Source organism: Lepidochelys kempii, chromosome 28 (genome assembly GCF_965140285.1).
Source record: "Lepidochelys kempii isolate rLepKem1 chromosome 28, rLepKem1.hap1, whole genome shotgun sequence".
Taxonomy (NCBI): Eukaryota; Metazoa; Chordata; order Testudines; family Cheloniidae; genus Lepidochelys; species Lepidochelys kempii.
The window spans coordinates 6,968,332-6,989,662 of record NC_136407.1 but is presented as its reverse complement, the minus strand read 5'-3'; the positions used below and the strand labels follow the sequence as shown (position 1 = coordinate 6,989,662).

Here is a 21,331-nt window from a genome sequence, read left to right as displayed (position 1 = left end):
GGGGGGCATCCTCCCATCTTCCCCACCATGGTTCTTCCCAATCCCTGATGTGGTGAGGTGGCTGAGCCCTGCCACACTCTGGGTGTCCCTGCTCCGGCTGGAGGCCAGCGTGTGCTCGCAGGGTCCTGTGGCAGGGAGTTCCCCAGGCTCGCAGCACCACAGGTCCAGATTGGACCCTCCCACCGAGACTCTCCCCAGACGTTCCCCCCATGAGCCACTAGGACCCAGGCCCACCCACCTCATTGGCCAGGACCCCCCCCCTCCCCCCGGAATCCCACCACTCCACCTTCCTGGTACCCCACCACCACCTGCCTAGGACCCCCAAAGGGACAGTCCCACCGGGGGCTCCCAGCGGCCCCCCCCGCCCCCCCCCCCCACACACACACTTCACCAGCCAGGGGCGCCCACACTGGGAACTCAGTCCCTCCTTGCCTGTCTGGGACCCCCTAACCCAGCCCCCAGATCCCTGCTCCCGCTGAGACACCCCCCACCCCCACCCCAGCCAGAGCCCTCCCAGGTCAGTCTGCCCAGAGACCCTCCCTCCCTCCACGCCCCTCCATTACCAGCTGCACCGAGAGCCAAAGGGACCCCCCCTCACAGCACCCTGATCTCCCTCTGGTCCCTTCCCGATTCCCCCCCCCCCCCACCAACACGCTGGTTCCCCCTGCCCCAGGATCCACCAGTCTCTACCCTCCCCTTCTCCAAATCCCTGATCTCCCCGCACCACCCCCATCCCGTACTGCCCCGCCCCGCTCCTCCTGGTCTCTTACTTCATCCAACCCCCCCAGATATCTCCCCACCCCTAATATCTCCCCAGGGCCTCTCTGTCCAGCGCCCCTGCACGGGTCCCCCCAATCCCTTACTACCCCACCCCCCATTGCCTCCTTGACTTCCCCATCTTTCTGCTTTCCCCGGCCCCCCTAAAACCCCAATCTCCCCAGGCCCCTCTGTGCCCCTTCCCCAGGTACCCTGGGTCTCTTGCGCCCCTGGCCCCTCTCCACCCAAGTGCCCCCAGCCCCCCGGCCATGGGCTGCGGCTTCTGCTCAGGTGATGGTGATGAAGGCTGCAGCTGCCGGGGGGAGCTCCGGGCGCAAGGCACCTACCCCGGCCCCACTGCCGTTGTCCGGGCCCCTGGGCGAGCAAAGGGGCAGCCACCCTGCAGCGGGGGTACCGCCCACCCGGCTCTGCCAGCTGGGCATGAATGGGGTCCTGCTGGTTGGCTATGGGCTGGCGGATGGTACCTAGTGTAGCGGGCGGGCCGGGGTCCTGGGTCCCGTCTTGGAGCTAGGGCAGATTGGGGGAGTGGGGCATGGCCAGGGCAGAATGGGGGGCAAGGGGTGGGCCCTAGACCGGGGCAGATTTGGGGGGTGGAGCACAGCAAATGATGGTTTGCTAATGACCAAAAGTATAAGTAGAAATCTTGACTTACTCATGAATGTCATTTTTTTCCAGAAAATCTATTTCTTTTGAGGGTTCATATTTTAAATTCTATTTGGTACCCTCATTTATTTGTCTCAAACTGCAACTTTAATGCTGGTAGCTAAAACTATGTCCAAGTAGATTTCCCTGCCCTTTCAGTGTCAACATTTTTTCTTTTCTTTTTTTAATTTTTCACTAATTAAATGCCTTATTCATATGGAGAGACCTATGACATATCCCACTGCGTGTGAACGAAGATGCTTGTTCGTGATCTAGGATGTTATTCTACTCTCCCTATTCTCTTCCTGTGTACTTTGCCCTCACTAGGCATATGTAACAAAGATCTTGTCTGACTCTTCTATGCATAGTTCGAGTCTCCTGTACTTTCCAGAGTACGAATGTCTTTATACTCCAAATACGTCTCTGTAAACGAATTAAACTTTTAATTAGAAATCACATAATAATTGCACAGCATTAAGAAATAATCATACAAATTTGACATGGAGTACTTTCAGAATGAGGGGCCGCAGCTGGGTCATCTTCCACAGTTTCTGTTTTCCAGAGTCCAATTGAAGAATCCCCAGTTTTTCTGCGGATGAAGGATCTGAAATGTATAGGGAGTAGCCAGGTGGACTGCCTACAAGGAAAACTGCCTCCCCGGCTTCAGTATCAAACACAGAGAATGTCTGGTAACTGCAACAGTCTGCCCCTCCCCGGGACCGACACAAAGGAGGAACAAAATACATGGTTTTTAAAAATCCGTGTTGATTTTTGCCAGGACAAACCAGTGAAATTTTCAGTATGAAGAACATGGCTGAACTGTGTCATAGCAAAACTATGGATCAGACATCAAAGGCTACAACCGTAAAGTACGTAATTAGGAATGTAAACAAGTCCATAGAAAAATCAGCATCCAGCAGCAAATGACGGAAGAGAAGAGTACAGCGTGTGTTTCAGTCTTTGCAGGATGCGGGGGATTACTTACAGAAATAAGGTTTTTAAAAGGAATTTTCAATTGGGGAAAGGGGAGGAGTCCAAGACAGTACTGTAGATCATAGAGTCATTTTAGATAGGTGGATTCTTTGGGAAAGGTAACAGCAAAAATATGAGCACAGGCCCAGATCCACAAAGATAGAAATTAGGATCCTAAATACTTTTGTGGATCATAGAATTATAGAATATCAGGGTGGGTATCTAGTCCTCAGGAGGTATCTAGTCCAACCCCCTGCTCGAAGCAGGACCGATCCCCAACTAAATCATCCCAGCGAGGGCTTTGTCAAGCCGGGCCTTAAAAACTTCTAAGGAAGGAGATTCCACCACCTCCCTAGGTAACGCATTCCAGTGTTTCACCACCCTCCTAGTGAAAAAGTTTTTCCTACTATCCAACCTAAACCTCCCCCACTGCAACTTGAGACCATTACTCCTCGTTCTGTCATCTGCTACCATTGAGAACAGTCTAGAGCCATCCTCTTTGGAACCCCCTTTCAGGGAGTTGAAAGCAGCTATCAAATCCCCCCTCACTGTTCTCTTCCGCAGACTAAACATCCCCAGTTCCCTCAGCCTCTCCTCATAAGTCATGTGTTCCAGTCCCCTGATCATTTTTGTTACCCTTTGCTGGACTCTTTCCAATTTTTCCACATCCTTCTTGTCGTGTGGGGCCCAAAACTGGACACAGTACTCCAGATGAGGCCTCACCAATGTCGAATAGAGGGGAACGATCACGTCCCTCGATCTGCTCGCTATGCTCCTACTTATACATCCCAAAATGCCATTGGCCTTCTTGGCAACAAGGGCACACTGCTGACTCATATCCAGCTTCTCGTCCACTGTCACCCCTAGGTCCCTTTCTGCAGAACTGCTGCCGAGCCATTCGGTCCCTAGTCTGTAGCGGTGCATGGGATTCTTCCGTCCTAAGTGCAGGACTCTGCACTTGTCCTTGTTGAACCTCATCAGATTTCTTTTGGCCCAATCCTCCAATTTGTCTAGGTCCCTCTGTATCCTATCCCTGCCCTCCAGTGTATCTACCTCTCCTCCCAGTTTAGTGTCATTCACAAACTTGCTGAGGGTGCAATCCACACCATCCTCCAGATCATTTATGAAGATATTGAACAAAACCGGCCCCAGGACCGACCCCTGGGGCACTCCACTTGATACCGGCTGCCAACTAGACATGGAGCCATTGATCACTACCCGTTGAGCCCGACAATCTAGCCAGCTTTCTATCCACCTTATAGTCCATTCATCCAGCCCATACTTCTTTAACTTGCTGGCAAGAATACTGTGGGAGACCGTGTCAAAAGCTTTGCTAAAGTCAAGGAAGAACACATCCACTGCTTTCCCCTCATCCACAGAGCCAGTTATCTTGTCATAAAAGGCAATTAGATTAGTCAGGCATGACCTTCCCTTGGTGAATCCATGCTGGCTGTTCCTGATCACTTTCCTCTCCTCTAAGTGCTTCAGGATTGATTCTTTGAGGACCTGCTCCATGATTTTTCCGGGGACTGAGGTGAGGCTGACTGGCCTGTAGGTCCCAGGATCCTCCTTCTTCCCTTTTTTAAAGATGGGCACTACATTAGCCTTTTTCCAGTCATCACTGGTCCTAGTGCACCCTAACGGCTCAGGAACAAAATGGCAAACAGAAAGAACTAGGGCTGTCAAGCGATTAAAAAAAATTAATCGTGATTAATTGCACGTTTAATTGCGCTGTTAATAGTAGAATACCATTTATTTAAATATGTTTGGACATTTTCTACTTTTTCAAATATATTGATTTCAATTACAACACAAAAAGAAAAGGAGGACTTGTGGCACCTTAGAGACTAACCAATTTATTTGAGCATGAGCTTTCGTGAGCTACAGCTCACTTCATCGGATGCATACAGTGGAAAGTGTAGAAGATCTTTTTATACACACAAAGCATGAAAAAAATACCTCCTCCCACCCCACTCTCCTGCTGGTAATAGCTTATCTAAAGTGATCACTCTCCTTACAATGTATGATAATCAAGGTGGGCCATTTCCAGTACAAATCCAGGGTTTAACAAGAACGTCTTGGGTGGGGGGGGGGGAGGAAAAAACAAGGGGAAATAGGTTACCTTGCATAATGACTTAGCCACTCCCAGTCTCTATTCAAGCCTAAGTTAATTGTATCCAATTTGCAAATGAATTCCAATTCAGCAGTTTCTCGCTGGAGTCTGGATTTGAAGTTTTTTTGTTGTAAAATAGTGACTTTTATGTCTGTAATCGCGTGACCAGAGAGATCTTCTACACTTTCCACAGTATGCATCCGATGAAGTGAGCTGTAGCTCACGAAAGCTCATGCTCAAATAAATTGGTTAGTCTCTAAGGTGCCATTAGTACTCCTTTTCCTTTTGCGAATACAGACTAACACGGCTGTTACTCTGAAACCTGTCAGTAATTATTGGCTATTAAAATATCAATTCCATAGCACAGGGACATCCAGCCGCACAATGCTAACACCGGTAAATGAGGAAGAATAAAAAGAGTAATAAAAAACATTTAAAAAGCAAATAAAAGGAGTGCAACTCCTTTCACACTGGATTCCCAAAGCAGGGAATCAGAAGAGCAGATAAACCAAATCTGGGAACTGCGAGGAGGCTTTCTGCAGACGTATGGAATCATAGAAACTTAGAAGATCAGGGTGGGAAGGGCCCTCAGGAGGTATCTAGTCCAACCCCCTGCTCACAGCAGGACCGATCCCCAACTAAATCATCCCATCCAGGGCTTTGTCAAGCCTGACCTTAAAAACTTCTAAGGAAGGGGATTCCACCACCTCCCTAGGTAACGCATTCCAGTGTTTCACCACCCTCCTAGGGAAAAAGTTTTTCCTAATATCCAACCTAAACCTCCTCCATTGCAACGTGAGACCATTACTCCTCGTTCTGCCATCTGCCACCACTGAGAACAGCCGAGCTCCAGTACAATAAACTGAGAAGCGACTCTTTTAAACACTAAAAACATGCATGGGGTATGTGTATGCGGAATATTTCACTGAACCAAGTCTCCTTTCGCAGCTCAGTAAGTCATTCTTGACGGGGAAAGCTGCCTTCTCTAGACTGTACGTCTGATTTCACCTCACTTAAAAATCTTCTTGCTTGCAAAACATTAACGTACAAAAGTACCACAGCACACTAGGACTGAACAACTGCTTAATTTCTCATTTTACCATAGAATTATAAATCCAGTGGAAAATAAACCTTGCACAGACATTGCAGCGTACAGGGTAGAGAGCAGTATGAACAAGTCACTGTCTGTTTGCCATTTTAGTTTGCATTAACAACGAGGAGTCCTTGTGGCACCTTAGAGACAAACAAATGGATTTAGGCATAAGCTTTCGTGGGCTAGAACCCACTTCATCAGATGCATGGGTTCGGTTATAGCCCACGAAAGCTTATGCCCATATACGTTTGTTCCTCTCTAAGGTGCCACAAGGAGTCCTTGTTTTTGCTGATACGGACTAACACGGCCACCCCTCTGAACCCTGTCACCATGCAAGGCATTAGTTTGTATTGACTTTGCAAATCTCTAGATGAGTTGATCCACCCCCTGGAAGACCTCTGCGTACCCCCAGGGTTACACGTCCCCCTGGTTGAGCACCACCGCTCCAGGCACTGGGGTGCCCTGTGCCTTTAAACACACAGCCCTGGGAAGCAGGTGCGGAGTTATATTGTGTGTGGGTTTCCCCTCTGCCACTGCAATGCGTCTCCCTGGTCTTGACCCCCCAGCCCCTGATTCTGCCCCATGGCCCCTCTCCTTGCTGCCTCCAGCTGTTCGACCCTCCTGGGCGGGCAGTGCGGCCCCTGCACAGATTCCCAGCCCTCCCCTCCGATTTGCCCCCTCTAACCTCAGCAGGGGGAGCAGAGGGTGACCCCCAGGGAGGGCAGCCTTTGCAGGGGCGTGGCTGGGGGGCTTGTTCCCCCATGGGGTCTGTGCTGGGGGGGCGTCATTAACGCCTCCCTGCCCAGCCGGGGGGGATGTTCCCCAGCTGGGACCAGCCGCCTGGGCAGCCCTGGGCCGGAGCCTGCAGGTAATTAACCAAGGGCTCGGGGCGGGGGGGGGGAGACGCCTCTGCACAAGGGGGCCCAGGTCCCCCCGCCCCTGGGAACCGGCCCCCGGGTTGTTCCCGCACCTGGGGCGGACCCCGAGCTGTGTTCACACCAGTGACCCCGCTGCCCCCCCCCCCGGCCCCCGGCTCCAGCCAGGGGCTGCCCCAGAGGCACGGGGGGGGGTGTCAGATGGGTCAAGAGACCGGGCCGCAGTGGGGTTCCCCTTCGTGTGTCTGGGGGTGCAGGGGCTGGAAAGGGAGGGATGAGAAATGAGCCAGGGAGGGAGGGGACAGACCGTGTGAACTGGGTGGACCTGGCTCTGCACAGGCTGGAGATGGGGGGGGGTTTCTCTCTGGTTTTGCCACTTCAGTCTCAAACACTGAATAATGTCTCCTGAATTCTTCCCCTTTCCCCTCCAATTATAAAATATGGGGATAAAATCCATGTCGATCCCCCCCCTTTTTTCTCCAATGATTGTCCCTGTCTCTATTGTCCTCAGATTTTGCCCCATTTTCTAATTCCCAAAGGTCACAGTTTAAAGTCTCAGTTGTGAGCTATTTCCCCACCCATTTTATCTGCCGTCAATTGTCCTTGTTCAGGTGGGAAATTGTCGCCATGAGTCATTCCCCCAACTGTGGGTCCAGCTTAGGGGAGCCTGGAGACGCGGCTGGCTCTGGGGTGGGACGGGGCGGCTGGTCTCTGCCAGCAACAGGGCATGGGAGGGACACGGGGGGAAGGGAGAAGTGATTTTTCTCAGTGGCGTAACCAGGCCCAGCTGCCGCCCCCCCCCCCCCATCTGCCCAGTGCAGCTCCCCACAGCCACAAGCTGCCTGTCCCCTGCCCCTCCCATCCTGCTGCCCCCTCCCCACTGCCAGGGGGCCTTCCTGCTCCAGACCCCCCCCTCCCTGGTCTTCTTAAAACACCTTCACAAAGGGCTCCCTGCTGCCCAGGGGAATGGTGGGGAACCGTTACTGCCTGTGTATTTTACAATCCCATACAATCCTTTCAAACTTTCCCACTCACCCCTCGAATTATTCACCATCCCTCAGGTCTTGGTGTTTTGATCTTATATTATCGAATATTTCGGTTTTGACCCATTTTTCTCCCCAGTTCTCAAGAACGGATCTAAAGTGCCCCGAGCGGCCAGGCGGGTGACGTGACCTCTTTCGCTGGGCCGATTTCCGCTGGTGAAAGAGACACGCTTTCGAGATCCACAGAGCTTCTCCTCAGGTCTGGGGAAGGAACTCAGCCTGGAACAGATTGAGAATCCTAAGGAATTAACCCATATTGCCACAAACCGTTCAAACCGAAGTGAAAAGAACAGGAGGACTTGCGGCCCCTTAGAGACGAACCAATTTATTAGCGCGTAAGCTTTCGTGAGCTGCAGCTCACTTCCTCGGAGGCCTCTGGCGTGGGCAGTTAACACCGCTGCATTCGTGGGACAAAGGGGAATTAGTGGGTTACAGATTGTCGTAGTGAGACATATAACCAGAGCCAGGACACCACTTTCCCTAAGGCCGACCCTGGCGGGATCTGTGGAGGAGACGGTGGGGGGGGGGGGGGGGGCTGGAAGCATGGGGCGGGCACTGGAGGCCAGGAGGGATGCGGGGTGGTGGGGGAGGGAAGCAGCTGGGGGCATCAAAATACAAGTCCACCCAAATGAGGATGAGTTTGTTAACAAAGAACAGAGATTTAAGCGATGTGAGGTAAGAGCAGAAGACAGGTACGGTTACAAACAAAACGGATTTCCTAGCGACGAAGGGCATGTCTACGGCGGTGAACGTACGGCGGTAGTAATGCAAGGTCTTTTAAACGGCAGTGATTTGCGATAAGGATTCGGCCTCCCAGGTTGGCAACAGTATCAGGACTGACAGGGTGAGAACCACTGCTATGAATATCACTAGATGGAGAGACTCTAGGGGGACACGAGGAACCACTCTTAGAGGGGATACAATCACAGGTTATCCCGCGTCTGTTTGCTCGTCATTTCCCCGAGCAGATAAAGAAAGGCCAAAGCGTAGGAACGTAACAGAAGATGGAGGGAAAGTACGTAACGTCCAGCATCGATAGGTTCCCACTCACATCCCCTTGGGGAACGTTGGAATAGGTAAGGGGATCATCAGGTGTTGGCAAGCGTTAGGAAAGGGATCGATATTAAGACAGAAAAGATCATATTGTCTCATCTTGAATACTGCGTGCAGATGTGGTCGCCCCATCTCAAAAAAGATATATTGGAATTGGAAAAGGTTCAGAAAAGGGCAACAAAAATGATGAGGGGGATGGGCCAGCTTCCATATGAGGAGAGACTAATAAGGCTGGGACTTTTCAGCTTGGAAAAGAGACGGCTAAGGGGGATATGATTGTGGTCTATAAAATCATGCCTGGTGTAGAGAAAGTAGATAAGGACATGTTATTTACTCCTTCTCATAACACAAGAACTAGGGGTCACCCAATGAAATTAATAGGCAGCAGGTTTAAAACAAACAAAAGGAAGTATTTCTTCACACAACGCACAGTTAACTTGTGGAACTCCTTGCCAGAGGATGTTGGGAAGGCCAAGACCATAACAGGGTTCAAAAATGAACTAGATAAGTTCATGGAGGTCAGGTCCGTCAATGGCTATTAGCCAGGCTGGGCAGGGAGGGTGTCCCTAGCCTCTGTTTGCCAGAAGCTGGGAATGGGAGAGAGAGGATGGATCACTTGGTGATTCCCTTTTCTGTTCATTCCCTCTGGGGCACCTGGCCCTGGCCACTGTCGGAAGACAGGACACTGGGAAAGATGAACCTTTGGTCTGACCCAGTAGGGCCATTCTTATGGTGGTCATCTGCTGGACATCTTCGGATGTGTTCCCCACCCTACCGCACACAAGCTGGGTGCTGTCTTTTATCCTGAGTGACGCTTATGCCCACTAAGACTCATACACACGTGTAAAGGCTTATCCTTCTCTGTCCTTCCACATCCTACTAAATTCAGGATGCCTCATTTTCCATAGGCTAATTAGTTCCTCTTACCCTCACTAACACTGGCATCAATCAGTTACTAAAGTAACTTGTGCTTATTTTAGAATTCCCCCAAATATTTGTGACTGTTCCGAACTGACATCTTGCGGTGTTAACAGGTACATTGTGGCAAGTTTTCCTAAGCATCAGCAATGAACACACTTTTGCTGTTGTCATGCAATTTATGGGTTCAGGGTCATGTCTTGGGTAACTGGTCCTGTCAACGTATCTTGGGCTTAAGGCCTTGTCTGGCTAAGCCTAATATCTTACAGGCCTTCAGCTTCGCTTTACAGCCTTATCTTACCTACACACCTAATTCACACTCATCTGTGATACAGTCCAAACCCTGTGGTACTATTCCTGCTTCGCTTTTACCAGGTCAAATCTACGTAGAGCAACAGTGTCCTGTGATATACAGGAAGCTAGATCAGATGATCTGGTGGTCCTTTCTGGCCTCGGTCTCTGTGACCATGACTCTTTGATTATGAGCAAAAGTATCCCCAAAAACCTATGAGGGGTTGCTTCCCCCAGCACTGAGATGCAGCCACCTCTAGAGTGGGTTAGTGGCCATTATTTGCCAGTGACAGAGCCTGGAAATGTCTTAAATATTTTGGCTCTTCTGTGCCCTACAGTCTCTTGTTCAAGAAGCATCATCCCCCAGGGCTCCCGGCTGCCGGTGTGGATGGCCAGCAGATCATACAATCGTAGAATATCAGGGTTGGAAGGGATCTCAGGAGGTATCTAGTCCAACCCCCTGTTCAAAGCAGGACCAATCCCCAATTTTTGCCCCAGATCCCTAAATTTTTGCCGCCTCAAGGACTGAACTCACTACCCTGGGTTTAGCAGGCCAATACTCAAACCACTGAGGGGCCCGGGTGATTTAAAAGGACCCAGGGGCCCCCAGAACGCAGCGGGGCTAAGGGAAGATTCCTGCCCGCCCTCACTCCGCACTGCTCCCAGAAGCAGCCAGCACCTTCCTGTGGCCCCTGGGGAGGGGGTCTCCGTGGGCTGTGCCGGCCCTGAGCGCCGACTCCACAGCTCCCATTGGTCGGGAACTGCGGCCAATGGGAGCTGTGGGGGCGGTGCCTGTGGGCACTGGCATGTGGAGATGCCCTGGTCCCCCGCCCCTCTAACGGGGGGGCCCGGGTGCTCAGGGGAGAGTTGGCAGGGCCGGGGCAGGTTCCCTACTTGGTTCCTAGGAAGCCGCGACCTCCAGTTCCTAGATCCATGTGGTGCCTTCTCTCCACCCCGAGCCCCAGTTCTGCAGCTCTCCAAACTGGAGAAATGGTCTGAAGTCAATAGGATGAAATTCAGCAAGGACAAATGCAAAGGAGCGATCAATTGCACACACACAAAACGGGCAATGACGGCCTAGGAAGGAGCCCTGCAGGAAGGGATCTGGGGGTCAGAGTGGATCACAAGCTAAATATGAGTCAACAGTTTAACACTGCTGCAAAAAAAAAAAAAGGAAACATCCTTCTGGGACGTATTAGCAGGAGTGTTGAAAGCAAGACACGAGAATTACCGTAATTCTTCCGCTCTACTCCGCGCGGATTAGACCTCAACTGGAGGATTGTGTCCAGTTCTGGGCACCACACTTCAGGAAAGAGGTGGACAAATTGGGGAAAGTCCAGAGAAGAGCAACAAAAACGATTCAAGGTCTAGAAAACATGACCCATCAGGGAAGAGTGAAAACACTGGGTTTGTCTTAGTCTGGAGAAGAGAAGACCGAGGGGGGACATGATCACAGTTCTCAAGGACATAAAAGGTGGTTACAAGGAGGGAGAAGAATAGTTCTCCTTAACCTCTGGGGACAGGACAAGAAGCAATGGGCTTCAATTGCAGCCAGGGCAGTTCAGGTTGGACATTAGGAAAAATTTCCTGCCTGTCGGGGTGGTGAAGCACGGGAGTAAATTTCCCAGGGAGGTGGTGGAATCTCCATCGCTGGGGATTTTTAAGAGCAGGCTGGACAAACACCTGCCGGGGATGGTCTAGACAATACTTAGCCCTGCCTTGAGTGCAGGGGACGGGACCAGCTGACCTCTCGAGGTCCCTTCCAGTCCTACGATTGGCTGGGAACCACAGCCAATGGGAACTGCGGGGGCGGTGCCTGGGGGCAGAGGCAGCACGTGGAGCTGAGGGAGGGGAGTTCTTGTTGCCCTTCCGGGGAGCACCCCCCCCAGGTCAGCACCGCCCCACACCCTACTCCCCAGCCCTGAGCCCCCTCACCCACAGATATGTAGGTACTCTTACCCCACTCTTATTACCAGGGCTTGTGTTTGGGACATTTCTGGCCTTTGAATGGCAGAGCCTGGAATGTCTTTCTGCAGGGAAAGGTTTGGGAAGGGGGTGGACAGAGAACTGGGATGTGACGCTAACTGACGCCTGTTCCGACATCTCCCCGAATGCTCCTTTTGCCTTGACAGGCTGCAGAATAACCTCCATGTTTTCTCCCAGACCACCCCCTCCTCCCGTGGGAAGGGGAAGGGGCAGGGGCAGGGCTGCACTGGAACCGGTTCAGGTCGGGACTGTCCGGGAGTTGCCGGTGGGAAAGGAGCAATGAATGCATTGATGGTGGGAGAAGGCAGAAAAATATGCCATGGAGCTGAAAGAAGGTGTGACAAACTTGCTGAGACTTGTGTCACCCGGTTCCTAGAGTCTAGGACGAGACTCTTAGGGTTGGGGGGGCGGGGGGAAATGCCTTCATTTTTGGAACAGGAAACAACCCCACCCCCCATCCCTGGACAGTCTTGGGAAAACCTTCCAGACCCCTTGGGCTGGAACTGGAACTGATCAACCAGCGGCTGCTGTGAGAGAAGAAGGGGGCACCCACCAGTGGGGCTTAAGGGAGATGCTCCATCCCCTCACATCCAGCTGCTGGGAATGGGGAGGGAGTTGGGCTACTTACCAGGGGGCCTGGAGCCTGCTGTGGGCGGGGGGGTCTCCATCTCCTGTATCAGCCCCTGGCTAGTAGGGGAGTGATGGATGTGAGGACCCCTGTCCCCTCTCTCTGCTGGGGGGGGGCGAGGGTCTCTCTCTTTCTCCCCTCACCCTGATGCCTCCTGGGTGCTCTGAGCGGGGTGGGGGTGGGACTCTGTTGACTGTGAGCCACCCAGAGCTTCCGTTTGATCGGCTCCTCTCCCCCACGAATAGTGGGGCTGTGAGTGGGGCAGCAGGTCCTGAGCGTGGGGCTCTGGCTCTTTCAGGGGCCGGTGACCTTCGAGGAGGTGGCCGTGTATTTCACCAGGGAAGAGTGGGCTCTGCTGGACCCCGCTCAGAGAGCCCTCTACAGAGACGTCATGCAGGAGAACTACGAGACTGTGACCTCGCTGGGTAAGGGTTCCTGTCCCCGTGGTTACTAGAAGGGGAAGTGACTAATTAAGGTTCATGTCACCCCCACAATGTAACCTTAACTCTGCCCTGTTTCAGCGACACCCCACCATGCCAGGGACACACACACCAGCCCTGTGCCCTGCCCTGCTACACAACACGGGGAACAGAGCATGGGAGAACTACGGCACAAAGTCTTAACAACTCTTTGCTAAGGCAGAACGGGGGATAGGTCTGGCCTCGTGAACGGGAGCTGCTCTGAGCTTCCTCCACGCAAACCAACCCAGACTTGCAAAATCTCACCACCCATTTACCCTCCCCGTGAGGATTCCTTCTGCGTCATTGTCTTCGCTGAAGCCCTGGAGGCCATTAACCCCTCCGCCAGCAGAGTGCTGACCGTTCCCACGGCAAAAACGCCCCTTTGCTGGTACCACCTAGCAAACTCAGCCGTGAAATGAGGCAGACTTGGGCCCTCAGGGGCCACCCGTACAACACAGACGGTAGAATTTCATCCAGTCACTGCTGTCATAAGCTGAATACCTTGTCTTGGACTAAATCATCTTCCGGAAAGGCGTCCAGCCTCGACTTGAAGACTTCAAGAGATGGCGAAACCTCCACTTCCCTCGGTAGCTCTTAACCTCTGCACCACCCTGACAGACACGTTCGCAGTGGCTATTGCCGGCTCCGGGGTTAGTGGCCGGGGGCAGAGTTAAGGATGTAGTGTACTTTACCTCTTCATTTTCTGGTTTTCAGAGGTTTAACTTTAGCCACCGTCCGTATGCTGGAAGGGCATGAGGCAGCGCTGGGCAACTGTAGTTAAATTAACGTAGTTTGTGGACATTGGATTTCCTTCATTTTTTTTTAATGAACTTTTTTTGCCACTATAATTGTGTCTACACTAGAGATTTTGCTGGCGTAGCTATGGGGGGGGGGAGGGTTTCACATCCCTAACCCACAGAGCTATATTGTCCACACTTCTAAGTGTAGACCAGGGAAAAGTCTGCATTTGGATTTAAGTACTCTAAAATATTGCTCTTAACCCAGGCATGTTGCTATCAGAGGACAAAACTTCCAAAAGGAACTCCTTCAAAATGCAATAAAAATACACAACACACGTTGTCCGAAAGCTTTATCTCAGGAGCCCCTGGATCCATTAAACCCAAATTTCAACCAATAGCCCTGCTCGGCATGCCAATGAAGAGTAGCAAATTTCAAGACAACATGAGTAAGCGTGAGTACGTCACCACAGTTAGAATGATCATGCCAAACCAAGCTAATTTCCTTCTTTGACAAGGTTACTGGCTGTGTTCCCTCTTAATTTTTCCCATCCATGTGCGGAATGAGTTTTGTTATGTGCACCAGCATGGAGGTGTTGTGTGGCAGGGGTGGGGATGAGGGTTTCAGGGTGTAGGAGGGGGCTCAGGGCTGGGGCGGAGGGTTTGGGTGTGTGTGGGCGGGGGGGGGGGGCTGAGGGCTCTGGCTAGGGGCCCAGGTGCTGGTGTGGGGAGACCACGGCAGGTCCGGGGCTGTTACCTGCACACAATAGGGCACCTCACCTTTTCCCAGTCCATAGGGCTCCAGGTGTAACCCGGTTAATGTGGGCACTCACACGTGGTCCCAATTCGTAAGGCTCCAGGCAAAAAGCACCTACCCGTTCCCAATTCGTAGGGCTCAGGGTGTAATTAACCTGGTCAATGTAAGTACTCACACCCTTTCCCAGTACGTAGGGCTCTGGGTGTATCCTACTTCTGTAGGTGTGCAGGACCTTTTACCAGTGAAAGAGCCTTACACGGTAATATCCCGATCCTCTATTTATTAACCATTACCAAGCAGAATACACATTAAGCCTACAATGCCATGCTCACCAGCCCTGATCACGCAGGCGAACTTTCCCTGTTGGCCAGGCAAGGTTGGTGTCGTCTGGGTCCTACTTGCTGCACGTCACGGTCGGGCAGAGGATTCTTAACAGCTCTGATCTTAGGCTGAGTCTTGGGGGTGAGTTCTTCTTCTTCCAGGTCTTTCCGTCGTCTTCTTCTTCTTCTCTTCCCAGCCGATCTCCTTCTTGGACCTCACTTTATACAGTGAAACTTGAGTCCTGCTTAGCTAGACCTTAACCAATCATTATACTAAAATTTTACTAACCAAGCCTAACATAGTGTAACAAAATTCTTTAAGCTATCCTACCCCACCACCTCCATTAATTTACACCTGGCAAAATTAATTATGAAACAATTAAAGAACCAGACAGAGACTATACAGACAAACAATAGGGAAGTGAGGACCATAATGACAAAACAAAGAAATGAGGACTTCACAACTACTACTATTGATAAGTGATTTCTTGACAGACAGGACGCCATCGAACTAAGTTTTCTTTAGCCATCTTAAGATCTGTTTCTTTATCTGTTGATAGTGGGGGCCATTAAGATGGGGTCTCCTTCCTGACAGCCTGATATGACATTGTTTTAATATAAATTAGATGGAATGTGAGGATGTGACTTCCGGCTTCTCAGCTAATGACTGATGCTCTTTTAATCTGGCTGCAAACGAAGGCCTTAGCTTTACATGGCTGGGGCCGGGGGAGAGGCGCCTCTCCCCGGCTGCAGTCCTGAGCGCCTGCATGGCCCTTGATAGGCTGCTGCACGGCCGTACAGCTTAGAGGGAACTTAGATTACTGGCCTAGTGGATGCGGGGGAAGCAGAAGAGTTGTTATAGCTTGATCTGAGGAATAGTGATACAGTCCCACGTGACATTTGCATAAGGAAATGAGGGGAATATGGGAGGGTGTCTCCTAATTGGGATCAGTCCTGGGTCTGGTACTAGTCAATATTTTAATTAATTACATGGACAGTGGAGTGGAGAGTATGCCTATAAAATTTGTGGTTGACACCAAGCTGGGAAGGATTGCAGGCACTTTGGAGAACACTATTAGAATTTAAAATCACTCTGACAAATTGCTCTGAAATCAACAAGGTGAAATTCAATAAAGGCAAGTTCAAAGTACTCCACTTCGGAAGGAAAAAATCCAATACACAACTACGAAATGGAGAATATCTGTCTAGGTGGCAGAACTGCTGAAAAAGATCTGAGGCTATAGCGGATCACAAAATGAATACGAGTCAACAGTGTGATGCTGTTGCAAATAAAGCTAAGATCGTTGTTTGGTGTATTACCAGGAGTGTCAGATGTAAGATATCAGTCGTACTTGTCCTGCTCTATTTGGTACTGATGCGGTCTCCGTGTCTAATTCTGAGCATCACGCTTTAGATGCGGGAAAATTAGAGAGAGTTCAGAAGAAAGCAACAAAAAATACGAAATTTAGAAAACTTCACCTGTGGGGAAAGGTTAAAAAAAACTGGATAATTTTAGGCTTGAGAAAAGAAGCGTGAGAGGGGGATCGGATAAAAATGTTATGGTCTGCTGTAAGAAGGATGGCGCTGAATAATTCTGCATGCCCACCAGGGTAGAACAAGAAACGATTAACTTAATCTGAAGCAAGGGAGATTTAGGTTGGATATTCGGAAAATCTTTCTAACGATAAGGGGAGTTAATTACTGAAATAGGTTCCCAAGGGAGATTGTGGAATCCCTATAGTTGTAGGTTTTTAAGAACAGGTTGGACACACACACCTGTCAGGGATGGTCTAAGGTTTCTTTGTCCTGCCACAGGACGTCTTTCCAAGGTGCCTTCCAGTGTTACCTTTCTATAATTCTATCCCCCTTCACACGCTGGGCAATTTTCATACTGCCTACCATTATACCTGACTCTCTGTAGTCCATAATTCCTCAAAATGGGCTTTATTGACGTCTCACACCCCTGAGATCCTGTATTCAGTGACATCCCTTCTCCCTCCTCTTCCTTACTGCACAGAACCCCACTAGCCCATTCTCACCGGTCCCAGCTTCCTTAGGATTTTTACCACTATCACTGGGTCTCATTCTGTCAGTAAGAAGCTGTTTCAGGGGGACTTCCCCTCTGGCCAGAGATTTCACTTCCTGGGCCATGGAGTTACCTACGCTATGTTTTAGGAGCCCCTTTGATGAGGAGTGTCTGGCTGTGTTTGTTCCCAGCAGAGACGGAGATAGGGAATTCACTCAAAAGCAGAGGGACCTGCACCTTTGAGCATATGGGGAGCTGGCCCCCGGAGTTTTATTGCTTTAAAATGAGCTGGGGTTAAAATAGTAGAACATTTTTCGGTGACAAATGTCCCATGAATTCCCCTGATCTCCCTTGTTTTCCTTCTCATGAGCAGGGTTTCCAGCCTCCAATCCTGATGAGATCTCCCAGCTGGATCGAGGGGAGGAGCCGTGGGTCCTGGAGCTCTGGGACAGAGAGCTCCTGAGAGGTGGCTGTACAGCTAAGGACTGATTAAACCAACTCAAAGACTGGCAGTGCCTGAAGGAAACAAGTGGGTTTGCCTACCAAGACCTTGGGAGCTGTCCGTGTTCAGGATTGTCCCCAGCAGGGGTCAGGTCCTCAGGGCAGATATGGCTCAGGGCTTCCTACCCATCCCAGCCCCCGGCAGGAGGTCCTTCCCTTCCCTCTGAGTGTTTGCATGCGACATAGAGGCAGACTCAATTCCCTCCTCTCTCCTCCATGGGGAAGAGTTTAGGGGAATTCGTTTCCTGATAATTTTCCCCCATTTCTCCAACACTTTTGGTTTGCTCTCCTCTTTTTCCATTCCTGTTTCTGAGGTTTCTCTCTCTCTATCCCATCAGGTGACAAGATGGTGAGTGAGAACAGGGAGCAGATTTCTCAGCAGGAAGTGGCTGAGGGAGAGGCACATAGGGGATTATTGCAAAGATCTAAAAGTAATGCGTCCATGTGTTGTGAGCAGGGAAAAGCCTACGAGAGTCAGCGCAGACCAGAGAAGCAGCAGGAAAACCAGCCAGGGGAGAAAGCTGGTGAATCCATTAATTGTGAGGGAACGCACAAGAACCTCAAGGAATCCACAGCCCAGCAGAGAATCCTCATGGGAGAGAGAAACATCTCATGCACTCAGCGTGGGGAAAACTTCAGTAACCGCTCAGTTCCTATTAACCATGAGAGAATCTTCACGAAAGAGAGACTCTATGAATGCTGTGAGTGTGGGAAAACCTTCACTCGGAGCTCACACCTCACTCGACATCAGAGAAACCATACGGGAGAGAAGCCCTATGAATGCTGTGAGTGCGGGAAAAGCTTCAGTCAGAGTTCAGACCTTATTAGACACCAGCGAATTCACATGGGAGAGAGACCATACGAATGCTGTGAGTGCGGGAAAAACTTTATTTACCGCTCGGACCTTATTAGACACCTGAGAATCCACACAGGACTGAGACCCTACGAATGCCCAGAGTGTGGGAAGAGCTTCAGTGACAGCTCAGCCCTTTTTACGCATGAGAGAATCCACACGGGAGAGAGACCCTACGAATGCCGTGAGTGCGGGAAAACCTTCACTGACAGCTCAGCCTTTAGTAAACATCAGAGGATCCACAAAAAAGAGAGACCTTATGAGTGCTGTGAGTGTGGGAAAAACTTTCATCAGGGGTCACACCTCATTTATCATCAGAGAATCTGCAAGGGAGATGAACAACATACAGCTCTTGTCCAGGCATGACAAAGGATTTTTTTTCCCTGTAGGTCTTTTGCTACATAGTGACCTGCAAGGCTATTTGCACCATTTGCTTCGCTGTGTCCCCTCAGCTTACTCATGTGAATTGCCAGTTTTTGCCTTTGCAATTCACCCTTCTTTGGAGTTTCTCCCATGGTCCTTATGATCAACTCCTTTGTCCTATGAGTCTTGTGACTATGTGTCCTTCCTACCAGATATTTCCATCAGCCCCATGTGGGAGAGACAGGACTTATGACAGGTTCCCTGGGGTGCAACCTGGAACTGGGGTATCAGTAAGCCCTCTGTCTTACCAACCTGGGCTCCCTCTCACAATATGATGCTGTGACAAGCTGCAAACCTCTCCAGGTCCTGTGCTTACACAGCCATCCATAGGCTGGGATACATCCAACTGAGTAACAGAAATGCTTCTCCTAGGCACTCGTGAACCAACAATAGAGAGGCTTCAGCCAATTTCTCTAGCTCCCCAGACTAGGACCCCAGGTCTGTACCATCTTGCCCTCGTCAGAAGACTGACCAGTGTGAGTTTATAACCCAGTTTGCCCCTCAATGTGGAGAGGACATGCACCAGCTCTTGTTCCTGAGCAGATTTCTCAAGCACTGCAAGCAAAACACTCTGTTTTAGGTTAAATATAAAACAGATTTATTAACGACAGAAAGGTAGATTTTAAGTGATTATATGTAATAAGCGCACAGATCAAAGTTGGTTACCTATTAAATAAAAAGTAAAATCGCAGTCTGAGTTCTATAAACTAGACAAGATTTGAATCAAGCCGTGTCTCACCCAGATGACATAGTTCCTTCATACACAGGCTGGGATTCACCACCTCCCCAGGTCAGTCTTTGTCCTCCAGACATGTTTCCACGTGTTGAGTTGGGAGGGGAGTGCAGACAAATGATGACGTCACTTCCTCTCCTTTATAGGTTCCTCCAGCATGGTGAATACGGGGTGCCAGGGTTTTGCTTTGGGGAACAGAGTGTCACCGGGGTGACCTTAACTAACTACGTCAAGGTAAAATCTACCTGGACCTCATCTCCCCTAGATTGCCCAGGGAGTTCGCTAGCTCGAGTTAACTATTCTGATATAAATACACAGCGAAAGACAGAGTCTGTGCATAGTGGACAGACGCATCTTGCACATTTCCTCCATTATTTTTGTACCATGTTTCTCATTTAAAAGATATTTAAATATAACAAGAGCAGGGGCAGTGGGGGACAAGTGTCATCTCAACCTCTGTGACAGCCGAAGGAGATGGGGTGAATTGTAGGAATTTCCTCCCTCCCCATCATCCCCCAGCGGTGCTACTTATGGTCAGAGCCATACACAGCATTTATCTCCTTCACAGTTTGATTTCTGTGATCCTAAAACAGACTCATTAGAGCTGGAGAGGAAAGTGTCACAGAAAGTGGAAGGGAAATTTGAATGGAGCCCGAATACAGTGTGATCATTCAGAGTTTACATCCCAGTTTCCAAAGCCATTGGTTGGCTTTTTCCTGCCAAGTTGGGATGGCTTGCAGATGGGAAGGTTGGCTGTTTTTCTCCCATTATGATGATGCTAAAACTTTCATAAATAACACACCTCCCTATTTCTGAGACAACGCTGAGTGAGGCGGCTTTGAATGGGTGAGAGAAGAGCACCATGGGAGAATCTTTTGTCCTGATTCTGAGTCATCAGATGTAACCTGCTCTGGAATTTCACCCTCTATGAACCTGAAAGGGGCTTACACCACTCTGAGATGTGGCTATTTGCTGTTTTAACAAAATTAGTTGCTAGGACCTTTTATTAATTCAAGTGTAAAAACCTGCTACCATCTGTGTCACAAGAGTTAAATAGTGTGCTAAAAAAAAAACAAAAAACCCTGTACGTTAAAAAATGTAAATACATTAAACATTTTAGAAATTCACCCAAATCTTCTATTTTAAAAAGCACAAAAAGCCAACCCCCCCATGTACATTAAATTAAACTCCCAAATATGTTGAAAAATCTTAGCTTTTATATTTACAAAAAATAGCAGCCATTCAAGAACATAAAACAGTTATAAAACTTAGCAATCTTAAAAAAAAAAGACAGCTTTAAAATCAGACGATATAAACTTACTAAACAAGAAATAAACAACGGGTGTTCCTTCAATTAAAAGTGCACAATAAAGTTACTAAAATAATTAAATCAGGAAAATGCAAGAATTTAAAAGAGTAAAATCTCATCTAATCGCCTTTTATGATGAGATTACTGGTTCTGTGGATGAAGGGAAAGCAGTGGATGTATTGTTTCTTGACTTTAGCAAAGCTTTTGACACGGTCTCCCATAGTATTCTTGTCAGCAAGTTAAGGAAGTATGGGCTGGATGAATGCACTATAAGGTGGGTAGAAAGCTGGCTAAATTGTCGGGCTCAACGGGTAGTGATCAATGGCTCCATGTCTAGTTGGCAGCCGGTATCAAGTGGAGTGCCCCAAGGGTCGGTCCTGGGGCCGGTTTTATTCAATATCTTCATAAATGATCTGGAGGATGGTGTGGATTGCACTCTCAGCAAATTTGCGGATGATACTAAACTGGGAGGAGTGGTAGATACGCTGGAGGGGAGGGATAGGATACAGAAGGACCTAGACCAATTGGAAGATTGGGCCAAAAGGAATCTGATGAGGTTCAATAAGGATAAGTGCAGGGTCCTGCACTTAGGACGGAAGAACCCAATGCACAGCTACAGACTAGGGACCGAATGGCTAGGCAGCAGTTCTGTGGAAAAGGACCTAGGGGTGACAGTGGACGAGAAGCTGGATATGAGTCAGCAGTGTGCCCTTGTTGCCAAGAAGGCCAATGGCATTTTGGGATGTATAAGTAGGGGCATAGCGAGCAGATCGAGGGACGTGATCGTTCCCCTCTATTCGACATTGGTGAGGCCTCATCT

The 21,331-nt window shown here is 49.8% G+C and overlaps 1 protein-coding gene across 1 annotated transcript in view; it reads left to right on the top strand.

Moving 5' to 3' along the window:
• Nucleotides 1–21,331, top strand: part of LOC140904241 (uncharacterized) — a 283,075-nt gene that overhangs the window by 217,617 nt on the left and 44,127 nt on the right. Inside the window, exon 5 of the mRNA XM_078850896.1 lies at nucleotides 17,875–18,309. Within this exon, the coding sequence (XP_078707022.1) occupies nucleotides 17,875–18,309 (435 nt within the window). The remainder of the gene's footprint in view (nucleotides 1–17,874; nucleotides 18,310–21,331) is intronic.